This window comes from Delphinapterus leucas, chromosome 4 (genome assembly GCF_059928025.1).
Source record: "Delphinapterus leucas isolate spDelLeu-1000000601 "Yukka" chromosome 4, BTC_Dleu_Yukka2, whole genome shotgun sequence".
NCBI classification, from domain to species: Eukaryota; Metazoa; Chordata; class Mammalia; order Artiodactyla; family Monodontidae; genus Delphinapterus; species Delphinapterus leucas.
In genome coordinates this window covers 136,505,175-136,518,574 of record NC_143132.1, presented here as the reverse complement: position 1 = coordinate 136,518,574, position 13,400 = coordinate 136,505,175, and the positions used below count along the sequence as shown (strand labels likewise).

Below are 13,400 nucleotides of genomic sequence, written 5' to 3'. Positions count from 1 at the left end.
ATAGCTTAATGCAAACAGAAAATGAGAATATAAAGTTTTTAAAAAATTTGCCCCTATTGTTACCACCTTAATGTAACATTAGGCACTTTTAATCATTCTTTTTTTTTCCTTTTTTTCTGTGAAGTTATGCATATGTAATCTTTTTCTTCAAATTTTATGAGAAACTATATACATCATTTTCCCTAACAATATTTTGAATTACAGCCAAACAATATTTGTTTATAGCAGAACTCTAGATGTAGGAATTATGAAATAATAGTATTCTAAAGAAGAAGCAATTCTTCACCCCAAAGTATAACAGATAGTCAGTTTATGGCTTTTATTAGTAAAAAGCCTGAAAATATTCATCATCTAATTTGTCTTTGCACTAAGTGGTAAAACCATGTCTGGGTTTTTTCCCCCCTGTCTCTCTGTCAGATCCTAGAAGAATAAAACATCCTCAGTTTGCCTAGAAGGAAATAAGAAAAGTATTCATAGTCTTTAGGAATTTTTTCCATCAGGTAAAGAAATGAGTTTAAAATTTTAGCATGATAAATATGAACATTACCCTGACTTCATTTGGCCAGTCAGAGAATATGGAGTTCTGAGTACACTTAATTATAATTACTTTGTATAGAAATACTCCATCTAAATTCTAGCCACATTTCATGAGGATAGGCTCTTTAAGATCTCAATTTTTCTGGACTTATTTTTGAAAACAGAAGCAGGTGCAGGTGGGAACTACAGCCAACAATGTAACACAGAATAATTGATGTAAATCTTTGCAGAGCCTTCCTTGTGTTGTTCATTACTGTTATACATGGTCAAAGGCTAATTGTGCTAAATAATGTTGGCAACACCTGACCGATGAGGAGGCTACTGCAGGGTTAGAGCGGGTAGTTCCACCTTGGAGTTCATGCCAAGCCAGTTTATTCCAGACACCTTGCACTTCTCATTTTGCCATTTTTCCATCTAAATTTCAAAAGCATAAAAGCAGTATGTTCCAGTTATTCTCCTTTCTTAAAATGTTCTCTAACCCCAATTCATTTATTAGAAAACTGAAAGATAACTTTAGTGTTTCTGATTACATTTTGTTTTTTTTTTTTTTTAAAGACGAAAGGACAAGATATTTTTCAGAGAAGTATACTTGGGCACATTCTACCAGAAGCAATGGTTTGTTACTTAGAAAATTACGAGCCTGAAAAGTTTGCTGAGATTTTTTTAGGAGAATTTGATACTCCAGAAGCAATCTGGAGCAGTGAAATGAGGTAAATAGCCAGCTGATTGTATTTTATACACAGAATCTTTGCCTCTTCCCATCTGGTTTGACTTCTGTGAAAAGATTTCCTTTCACTAGTTACATAATCTAAAGCTACAGTAGTCATTGGTGCCAAATCAGGTGACTGCTGTTGACAAGGGCTTTTTTCTGTTTTAAGATGATTTGACAAAATTACTGTTACCTTAATAGAGCTTTATATAAGGGTGGAGCCTATTACCACTGGTGCTTTTAGACAATGAATTAATATCTATGTAAGAGATATATAGGAATAAAATCAGGACACTCCTTCTGGGTATTTGGAAATAGAACTGTACCCCACTAATTAAAAACTATGCCCACATGGAATGGATCAGTCTAGAGATACCCACAATCATTTTAGAATGAGGGCTCCCTAGCCAGCATATATTGACCATAATCTGGAGGTTAGCAGGAGAATGCCATAGGAAAAGCCTGTTTCCACCAAGAAAAAGGAGAGGCCCAGAAGCAGATGTCAGTGTCCAGGCAGGCACTGTCCAGGAAAGACTCGGCAGTTAATGGCTCCAGTGTCAAGTCTGGCTCTCTGGAGAACCCCTTGGTCTTCTTAGCTGGATGGCAGTTGATCTTCTGAGTCAGTTACTCACTCTTCTTTGGCTGACTCATACTCACAATGCCACCTGCTCGTCATCATTTGGCTTCTCTGATAGGTTGACCTACAGGCTTGGCATATGCTAGCCATCAATTTGAATATATTCTGTATGAATATTCATGTGGAAAATTGAAAATTTTCAATTTGAAAATTGAAATTTCATATTGAAAATATTCATATTTTTCATTGGGAACAAATGTATAGGAACATGAATACGTTTATTACAGTTATTCTGTATAATATTTTTCTCCAGAGATTAGTTAGTATGAGTCTCTCATCTAAAAGATGTAGCTCTCTGTATACTGAGCAAATCAATTTTCTCCTTAGCTGAGGGCCGGATCCCAGGTTGTGCTACGTTAACTAAAATAAAGACCAGGCAGTGAGCTTCTTTGGGGTGATAGCTAACTTGATTCTGTGGCTGTGCCCTCATGCATGCAGATTCCATACCATTTGACTTTCTAATGACTGAATTTTCAATAAGAAGGGCTGATATTGTCAGCCTTTTTCTCTATGGTCTTCTTTATAGATCATATTACAAATAAGTTTATATCCATGGAGTGTTTTTACATAGTAAGTTTAGAATACTCTGAGTAACATTCTTACAAGCTCTCATTTTAGGCCAATAACTAAGTTATTCTGAAGAAAATCCATTTAATTACCTTGAATGATTACCTGTCTTAACCTTTTCTTTAAAATAGAATAAAATAATGCCTTCATAATGCTTGGAGACTTTTCTAATTGTAGGCGCCTTATGATAGAGAAGATTGCTGCCCATCTTGCTGATTTCACACCTCGTCTTCAGAGTAACACGAGAGCACTTTATCAATATTGTCCTATCCCAGTTATCAACTACCCACAGCTAGAAAATGAACTATTTTGTAATATTTATTACCTCAAACAACTTTGTGATACACTCCGGTTTCCAGATTGGCCAATTAAAGACCCGGTAAGTCAGCAGATTAATTTTTGCCGCCTTAAACCATAAAAAAACCCTCTAATCACTTCTGGGTATTTCTTCTTTCTGTGATAAGAAGGATAATAGCTTTCTTAAATATTCCTCCTTACTTAAGCACTGTGTAATTCTGAGTGTAGTTCAGTACATTTGGGTAAATCACAAACTGAAAGACAGTTTTTTCAGGGAGCATAAAAGGACTTTACAATCTTGATCTTTTGTGACAAAAACAAAACAAACTCAATTTCATGTATATAATACAATTACATACTATAATAGCTTGGTGGGAGCTCATCTTTATAGGAGATTCATTAAGCTCACAGATGCTGGAGTTAGGCAGTCTGGGGTTGAGTTTCAGTTTGGCCATTAATGGCTCTGTATGTACATTCAGTGTACCGCTTGACTTCTCTAAGCCTCAGTTATGGTAATAGTACTAGTACTACCAATAGCAACTGTTTCATGTGGTGGTTGGTAAGATTAAGTGAGAATTCACATAAAAAAACACAGCATATTCCTGGCACACACTGGAGGCAGTAAGTGTGACTTGCACATTTGTATAGTAGTATCTGCTGTCGCAGTGCCCTTAGGACCCGTCCAACTTGAGCCCCTGGATACCTAGTGAGCCTGGAATAAAGTAGGCCTGGGTGCCCCTGTTGGTCTGTTACTATAGCAGAGGTTTTACCATTACCCTTACCATCAGAAGACTTAAGAACAATTGCCATTTGTACCACCAGGCACTGCCTCTTTACAGTGCAATGACCAAATGAAGGCAGATAGACACTGCTGCTTGTTCCGGATTCAACATGAGATAGTAGAAAAAGTGTGGGCTTTTTAGTCAGACCTAGGTTTGAATCCAGCTCCATCACTTATTAACTGGGAAGTATGCAGCTGTCTCTCAGAACCTCAATGTTTTCATGTATTACTGAAATTTTATACAAGAATTAAATCTGCAGTCTGTAAAGCACATACCTTCTTGGCACATAGGCATGCAGCAAATATTAGCCCTCTTCTTCTCACCCCTACCCAGACTCCCTTGTGTTCACTATCCCTTATGTTTGTTTGAATACCAGTATACCAGTAATTATGTTAGATCACCTTGAGAAGCATGCCATCATATACTGCTTCCTCTCTTACTACAGTGAATGCTAATTCCAAAGTTTTCCGTACTTTCTGAACGTTTCTTTAACAATTAAAAGTAGAGACAGGGCTTCCCTGGTGGCGCAGTGGTTGAGAGTCCATCTGCCGATGGAGGGGACACGGGTTTGTGCCCCGGTCCGGGAAGATCCCACATGCCGCGGAGCGGCTGGGCCCGTGAGCCATGGCTGCTGAGCCTGCGCGTCCGGAGCCTGTGCTCCACAACGGGAGAGGCCACAACAGTGAGAGGCCCGTGTACTGAAAAAAAAAAAAAAAAAAAAAAAAAGTAGAGACAAAAAGTGGCAGAGAATTAAAATATCACTTTAGGGACTTCCCTGGTGGTCCAGCGGTAAAAGAATCTGCCTTACAATGCAGGGGACGCGAGTTCAATCTCTGGTCAGGGAACTAAGATCCCACATGCCATGGGGCAACTAAGCCCGGGCGCCACAAGTACTGAGCTCTTGCGCCTCAAGTAGAGCTCACGTGCTCTGGAACCCGCACACCACAACTACAGAGCCCATGTGCTCTGGAGCCGCCTGTCACAACTAGAGAAGCGAGAAACCCGCACACCACAACTAGAGAGAAGCCTGCGTGCTGCAGCAAAGGATCCCGCATGCCTCAACGAAGATCCTGTGTGCAGCAACTAAGACCCAACACGGCCAAAAATAAATTAAAAGAAAAAAAATTAAAATTAATAAATAAATAATAAAATATTACTTTTTAAAAAATATAGCCCCATAACAAATACCTTGCTATCTGACCATTTAACAGTGCTAGAAGGTGATTTTGGTTATTTGTATTTTAGAAAGCTGTTAATTGGTTAGCCTAGAAATGTCAGTTGAAATAAATACAGCACAAAAATTCTGTAATTTAAAAATTTTATTCTGAAATAGTTTTACTTTAATAGATATAAATTTTAATTCTCTGTCTTTAAGGTTAAGCTTCTAAAAGATACCCTTGATGCCTGGAAGAAGGAAGTAGAAAAGAAGCCACCTACAATGTCAATAGATGATGCTTATGAAGTGCTTAATCTCCCTCAAGGACAGGGACCGTGAGTCATTTTCAGTATCATCTTCCTCCTTCTTGCAGTTTGTGTTATACATGAGGAAGAGATTTGACAACAGTGTGTCTAGGGTAGTAAATGACAAACGTATAGGAAAGAATGCAGATTTAATTTATCATCAGTGAAGTTTTATAGTAGAATAGATACGTTAGAGAAAAAGTTTAAAAGACATTTTAAGTATAGACTGAATTTGTTCATTTTTGACAAGGCTGATAGTTAAAATAACTTAGAAGTATAGCTTGAAGTGACAATTTGAAAAGTTAGTTTAAAATACTTAGTTCTTCAAAACCCAAATATAGTTTTGTAATTTGAAGTGAATATGGTAACCTTGCATAGGGAATGTTTAGGTTTTATCTTTTATGTGTAAAGATAACACATAGGAATCATCTTACTTAAATCTTACTGGGTTTAATTTGATATCTACTATATGATCATACACAGTAAAAGTAAGGTTCTTAAAATATCATTTTAGATGATTGTGTAAGTACTTTCTTGCACCTTAAGCACTTTTAGATGATTTTAGATGATTGTGTAAGTATTTTCTTGCACCTTACTTAATTCATGAAACAGTTTTCCTATTTTGTAGACATGATGAGAGCAAGATTAGAAAAGCTTACTTCAGACTTGCACAGAAGTACCACCCTGATAAGAATCCAGAAGGGAGGGTATGTACTGCCTTTGGAATTAGGGCTTTGGGGTTGACTTGCTTTTGCTTTATTACTATTTCAGGCAGAGGAAAGATACGCTCATCTTATGCACCAGTGTCTGCCTCATAATATATGTCCAGTATATGTTTAATTAACCTCTGACCCACGTGCCCAAGTTTTAAGCATAAATGATCTTCTCTCATTTTATCAAAAGGACTACCCTGTGACTAGTAACTTTTGGGTTTTATTCTCTTTCCTTACCCATGTCGGTTTGAGAATTAACTCTAATGGGCAGTCACATGAATAACTGAAAATTAGGATATGGGTGAACTGAATTCATTTGTAGGTGATGCCATTGCCACCCAGATTGCTTTGGGTAATTTATTTTTTTCTAATGACATCCAACTTCATATCACTCTTAATGAAAAAGTAGAAAATTTGCTTCAGACTTAAAGTCATCTGCTGCCAGCATTCCCTGATCTTGTCTTTTCCAGCTTCCTACTACAGTGCCAATGGAGATTCATTAAAGATAAAATCAGACAAGGACCAATAAAAACAGTACTCATAGTTTGTTGCTAGAAACTTGGAGTAATTTCCACTGATTCAGGGCTAGTGTTTTTTATTAGAGACAGGCAGTATTCCTGAATAGGAAGACAGCATTGAAAAAATGTCACTTTTATATGTTTAAGACATTTTTAATCAAAAGCCTGGGACGTTTTTTGAGAAATCTAAAGCAATTCAGATTCATCTGGGAAAGAAAACAATCAATATAGGAAGAAATTTTGAAATTAGAATTAAGTTGCTAGACTTAAACTACCAGATATTAAAATACTCTATAAAACTGCAATAGTAAAATAGTATTATACTGGCACAAGGATCAACATATAGATAAGGAACATTATAGTATAGTAGTTTAAGAGCACAGATAGAGTCAGACCTGGGTGTGCGTCTTAGCTCTGTCAGCAATGGGCTTTGTGACTTTAGGCAAGCTAACATCTTTAAGATGAGGTTAATAAGGGTACACACCTCACAAGGCTGTTTTGAGGATTAAGTGAGATAATGTATGTAAAGCATTTAGCACAGTGCCTGCCATAGTGCTCAAAAAACAGTTCTTATCATAACTATTTTTATAACAACTTAGAAACTATCTCTGGTGTGTATGAGTTTAATATGACATATATGGTATAAGCTACTGAAGAAAAATTTTCAGTAAATGGTACTGAGATCATTGAATAAGTATTTGGAAAAAAAAATTGTTTCACCTTAAAAGTATACCACCTATATTACAGTTGGAATGAATTCCTTTATGTAAAAAACAAAACAAAATAGTAACCAAAGAATTTACTGGCAAAATACAAATCATCTGTGTTCTAAGGTGTAATTCGAGATGTTAACAAAAGTTAATTGTCTTTGGTTACATACAGGATATGTTTGAAAAGGTAAATAAAGCCTATGAATTTTTATGTACCAAATCAGCAAAAATAACAGATGGACCAGATCCAGAGAATATAATTTTAATTCTGAAAACGCAGAGCATCCTCTTCAACCGTCATAAAGAAGGTAAGGCATGTGTTATTCTCAAATTTTGATTTACCCTCCAGCTAATTCTACCATGCTCCTTGTTTTTGCAGCCTATTTCTAATTATTATTGCAAAAGACTCTTAGAATTGCATTTTAAATATAGTAAAAGAGTAGTTTTCTGTAGTTAGAGTAGTTTACATTTCCAACCAGATTTCATTTTTCCATCCTAAAGTACATTTCTGTTCTCTGGAGGTACTTGGTTAGCTTTTGTCTTTAGCCATTTAGCAGTAAACATATTAACTGAGATATAAAATGGACCTGGCATTTAAGGATCATTAAATATCTTTTATAAGACCGTACCTATCCATAAACCTCTAAAGGCTGAAAACACCAACAGTGTTCTGGTTTTTAAAAAGCAACAGAAACTTTTCAAATGATCCTATATATCCCTTCACACCTCATTTCCTGTGGTAGCTTTCGAAACCCTCTGATCCTGTGGGACAGTTTGAAAAATTTATAGATAAAATAGGTGTGATTTTGTAACCAAAAGTGGGATCCAGCTGCTCGCCATTCAAAAGCCAATAACGAGGCAAGGTTGGTGGAAAGGAAAGTTTGCTTTATTTTGGATGCCAGCAATCAAGGGGTTGGGGTGGACGAAGGGCAGCTGCCTGTTCAAAGGCTGATTCCCCCCACCCCAAACCAGTGGGCAAGAGCTTTTATAGGCTGAGGGAAGGGGCTACATGCAGAAACAGTCCAGTCAGCTCTGACAGTCATCTTAAAATTGGTCATGTGGTGGTCTGACCAGTGTCATCTTGATTGCTTTAAGTACAGTTAGTCTTCAGTTCCAGGGTCAGTTTGTTCCCATTTCCTTGAGGCCACATCTCAGAATTGTGGCAGCTTATGTCATGGCTATAGTCTGGCCATCATGTAGTTAACTTCTTCCACCTGGTAGGAGTTTTCAGTATCTATAAGACAGCTCACAGGATATGGCTCAGAACATTATCTGTAGCCTTTGAGGAGGAACTAAAGGTCCTTGACTTTGCTTAATGACTAAACTATTATTTGGTCTCCTTTGACTGTTTGCCTTTGTTTCTGTATTTCCTCACTTCTCTGATTAAACTTATTCTTTGGCTAAAGTTTTTGCACAGGTGGAGGACATGGAGGGCAAGGACCATAGGGTCCTGCTGTGTTTCAATTTCAGGATACAGGTTATTGGAAATCTCCAGCATGTTTTCAGGGCTATTTAGTAGCAACCAGAAAGCTAGGAGCACGTTGAGAATTTTTAAGACTCTGTTGAGGGTGGGAGTTGGGTTCAATATGGCATGTGTCCATTGGCTTGGGAACTAAACTTGTCTCACACACAAAGTGGGAGACCCATTTGCTCTATAGGATGATGGGAGAAAAGAGAGGACAGTGGGGATCTGAGATAAGCAGGAGTGTTGGGTAATTGAAGACAAGTAGGGCTCCAGTTTAAGTATTGGAGGGGACAGCATAGGGATTGAGCAGCTTGGTCATTAGAGAACAGTGATTAATTGATTCACTTTTGCATATGAACTCAACAGAAAACATTTGTAAAGCATTTAGTTATATGGCATTTATCACTAATCAGAATGAGTTTAAAGAAGTCTTTTTCAAACCATTGGTTGTTTTTTGATGGCTGGTAAATCTATATTAGCCACAAGGTGCAGTTGTAGCTCATCATTGGTATATTATCAAGGTCAGAATGTTTTTTCAGGCTGTCTTCCACTTTTCCCAAAGGGGGTTTATACTCAGTAAGTTGGGATGGGGGTCCTGATCTGATAGAACTTAACATTAATTCACTCTTCTTCTTATGTATGTATGTGTTAGGACTACTGGGACCAGTTCCAAGGGACTTTTTTTTTTTTTAAGCCATCTTATAAATGAGTTAATTTAAAGCAGATTATTTGTCATCCTCAAAAGGCAAAAAGCTTTATGCTGATTTCAGGTGGGATGACAGAGATACTTATAAAGTCAAAGCCAATTAATTTACATATTTCTGCCTCGTAGGTTAGTTTAAAAAAAAAAAGAATGAAAAGAACAGGAATTGAGCACCAGTATATTTCAGATTTCACTTTTAAATTTGCTTATCAAAATATGGAATTAGCCAAATACAGTTAATAAATTAACTTTCTATTTTGTATTCATAGTAACAAATTATATTCAGTATTTTCAAACATTTATTTTATGATAACTGGTAAAATAGGAAAGTACTCCTGTATTCAGAAAGCAGAATATAAAATATTCACTCATTTAAATCAAATGTTTCTATCTCTTTATAAAGAAGTATGGGTCTCTGGTGCATTGGCTATGTCTTGCTGTCTGTGATCAGGTGAAAAGTTATAAAGATCACATGGACAACATAGAAAACAGATATTCTGCAAAGGATCAAAACCACTATGCACAAAGTTCAGTTTTAATCTACCAGAAAATACTCTTTTTCTAGTGGAAACATTTTAGAAAAGTGAACCAAACAAGTTTGCTAGTTGAAAAGATCCAGGGGATTTGTACTTGGTTTAATTTCTTTTTATAAACTAGAATTAGGAAACATTTAAGATGTTGCATATTTTATTCTTTTTTTTTTTGGCAACATAATTGAAAGTAGTGTCAAAATTAACTTAGAACCATGATTATTTCAGATTTACAGCCTTATAAATATGCAGGCTACCCCATGCTAATTAGGACAATAACAATGGAAACTTCAGATGACCTCCTTTTCTCAAAAGAATCACCATTGTTGCCTGCTGCTGCAGAGCTGGCTTTCCATACTGTTAACTGCTCAGCCCTCAATGCTGAAGAGCTCAGAAGGGAGAATGGAATTGAGGTAATATGGAATGACCTTTGTCCTTGTCTTCAAGCTAGTTTAGGCAAACTGTATGTCTCTTAGCAATAAATAATTCACCAAGTACAAATACAGTTGATACAGTTTCTTTAATTTTTTGCAACAGATAACAATATTCTGTATATTATAATACCAAAATTAAAATAAATGGAGCTTTATTTCATAACGTGAATTGGAGAATATTGGATTCAAAATTGGTGAGCTTAATATTACTTGCAAAATAGCATAGTGGGATGCTTAAAAAAACTTCAGGGTCCTTTGTTTACTTGTTTATTTAACAAATGTTAATTGAGCAAATATTTCTTTGCCAAGTTTCAGATATTAAAAGGTTATTAAGGTTTTATCCCTACCAGAAAAGGCTTTTCAGACTCCAACTCAAAATGGAGAGTTAATGGCTGACTTCTTTTTCTGCAGGTGTTACAAGAGGCATTTAGTCGCTGTGTGGCTGTCTTGAATCATTCTAGTAAACCAAGTGACATGTCTGTACAGGTAAGACTAAAACATATGGTTCCAAGAAAGTTACGCTAGACTAGTAGTTCAGACTTTAACATCTGTAAGAATCACTTGGAGGGCTCATTAAAACCTGGGTTGCGGGCTTCCCTGGTGGCGCAGTGGTTGGGAGTCCACCTGCCGATGCAGGGGACGCGGGTTCGTGTCCGATCCGGGAGGATCCCACGTGCCGCGGAGCAGCTGGGCCCGTGGGCCATGGCCGCTGAGCCTGCGCGTCCAGAGCCTGTGCCCCGCAGCGGGAGAGGCCACAGCAGTGAGAGACCCGCGTACAGCAAAAACAAACAAACAAACAAACAAAAAACCTGGGTTGCTGAGCTCTGCCTCCCAGGTCCCCTGCCCACAGAGTTTCTGATTCAGTATGTCTCTGGGGTGGGGCGTGAGAATATGCTTTTCTAACAGAATTCCCAAGTGATACTGATGCTGTTGGTCTGTGTATCACACTTTAAGAACCACTGTGCTAAATCATACGTAATCTGTTGGCTTAATTTTTTTTTACCCAGTTTCAAATATTTGTCATTTTGCCATTTTTGTTTCACTTATCTTCTATCCCCTTCCTTAATTTCCTTCTCTACCTCCCTCTCCCATCCCTAGTGTTTTCATTGGCTTCTTTTCTGTTGAATTCTTTAATAGAAAATCCATCAGGAGTTCATTAAGATCACTGTAGATGCATCTTTTTATGTGGCCTTTTGTTTATGCCAGCAAAATTTAGAATATAAAACAATCGAGTACAGGCTTTTGAGTTTCATCCTTATTTTTAAGTACAGTACATTATTAGAATTCTGGACAAAAATACTTTATTCCAGAGGTTGGCAAACTTCTTTTTATAAAGGGCCAGAGAGTAAATATTTGAGGCTTTCACGTTATGTACAGTCTGTTGCATATTTTTATTTGTGATTTTTGCAACTCTTTCAAAATGTAAAAACCATTCTTAGCTTTCTGGCCATACAAGAACAGGGTTGACTTGGCCTGTTAGCCTTAGCGGCCATGGTTTGCCAACCCTGCATCTATAGGGAATCTTAACCAGAAATACTAATAATTCAATAGAAATGTTCTGTTTAATTTTGGAGTGTCATATGTACCATTAAGCATTATTCACGAATCTCCAGTGATTTGATTTCCACTGTCTTAAATAAGGAATGCACATGTGACTTTTTTTTTCTTCTCTCTTATGTTGTCTGCAGGTGTGTGGACACATAAGCAAATGCTATAGTGTGGCCGCTCAGTTTGAAGAATGCCGAGAGAAGATCACAGAAATACCTGGCATCATCAGGGATCTCTGTCGGGTGCTCTATTTTGGCAAGGTAGAGGTCATCTTTACCACTTTCTGCATTCAGTCAGCAGTGGGTTTTCTTGTCAAGTAGCCAGTCCCCAATTTATTAACTAGTTGTTTTCCTAAAATTATTTTCAAGTAAATTACATTTTTCACTGAAGCCTTGCTGTAAATGGTGGCTTTTGTTCCTGGGCTGGCCCACAAAGAGTAAGACTAGAGTGACATATCTAGAGGGAAGTTGGTCTCATGTGAATATTTGAACAGAGGCAGGGAAGCAAGAGAGAAGACTAGACTAAATCAATCTAATGAAAGTAAAGGACCATGTAAAACCTGAAACTTAAGAGTTGAGTCATTGCCTGGTGGAAAAGCTATAGGGATCTGAGAGCTTGCTGTTTCCTCCCAGTCTAGTACTGCCAAGGGAAGTTGTCTGTGGTTGATGTGATAGGTGGCTGGGAAGGAGAGTGATTTCTCAGGTAACTGGGCAGAGTGACAGTTGTGTTGGAATAGAACAGGATTAGGGTGCTGATCCAAGGCTAAGGTTCCTAGAAATAAGGAATCTGATGAAAGTAATGTCCTCAACTATATTTACTTGATGTCCTTAGAAGTGTTTAATGAGAATGCAAAGTCTGGTATAAAGAAGTAAATCTGTACACCTGCACTAAAGATATCATTGATACACTTAAGATCACTAGCACGTGCGTTACTATTAATGCCTTATCAGTATTTTTAAAAATTAAAAATACAAGAATTGAAACAAAGAAAACTGTATTCCCAAGTCTTTGACACTAACTAGCCTCAAAGATAGTAATTCTGATACAAATCAAAACCACAATGAGCTATCACCTCACATTAGTGAGACTGGCTATCACCAAAAAGTCTACAAATAATAAATGCTGGAGAGGATGTGGAAAAAAGAGAACCCTCATACACTGTTCACGGGAATGTGAATTGGTACAGTACAGCCACTATGGAAAACAGCATGGAGGTTCCTTAAAAAAACTGAAAATAGAGCTACCATATTATCCAGCAGTTCCACACCCGGGTACATATCTGGAAAAATGAAAACACTAATTTGAAAAGATACATGTACCCAACGTTCATAGCACTATTTACAATAGCCAAGACATGGAAACAGCCCAGGTGCCCATCAACAGACAATTGGCTTAAGATGTGTATACACATACACACACACACACACACACACACACACACACACACACACACACACGCAACAGAATGTTATTCAGCCATAAAAAAGAATGAAATACTGCCATTTGCAGCAACATGAATGGACCTTGAGAATATTAGCTTAATATAATAAGTCAGAGAAAGACAAACACTGTATATCACTTATATTTGGAATCTAAAACATAATACAAATGAATGTGTATACAAAACAGAAACAGACTCAGACATAGAAAATAAACTTATGGTTACCAAAGAGAAAAGGGAGAGAGAGGTGAGAAGGGATAAATTAGGAGTATGGGATTAACAAATAAAACTACTATACATAAAATAGATAATAAGGATCTACTGTATAGCACAAGGATTTATATGCAG

General features: G+C 37.1%; 1 protein-coding gene across 6 annotated transcripts in view; it reads left to right on the top strand.

Annotated features, from left to right (window-relative positions):
- Positions 1-13,400, top strand: part of DNAJC13 (DnaJ heat shock protein family (Hsp40) member C13) — a 122,980-nt gene that overhangs the window by 70,646 nt on the left and 38,934 nt on the right. For all 6 annotated transcript variants that reach the window (XM_089911138.1, XM_089911140.1, XM_022582504.3 and 3 more), the window contains 8 exons: positions 1,093-1,247; positions 2,628-2,829; positions 4,905-5,020; positions 5,619-5,697; positions 7,104-7,239; positions 9,858-10,042; positions 10,475-10,549; positions 11,752-11,871. In XM_089911138.1, coding sequence (XP_089767264.1) covers positions 1,093-1,247; positions 2,628-2,829; positions 4,905-5,020; positions 5,619-5,697; positions 7,104-7,239; positions 9,858-10,042; positions 10,475-10,549; positions 11,752-11,871 — 1,068 coding nt within the window. The remainder of the gene's footprint in view (positions 1-1,092; positions 1,248-2,627; positions 2,830-4,904; positions 5,021-5,618; positions 5,698-7,103; positions 7,240-9,857; positions 10,043-10,474; positions 10,550-11,751; positions 11,872-13,400) is intronic.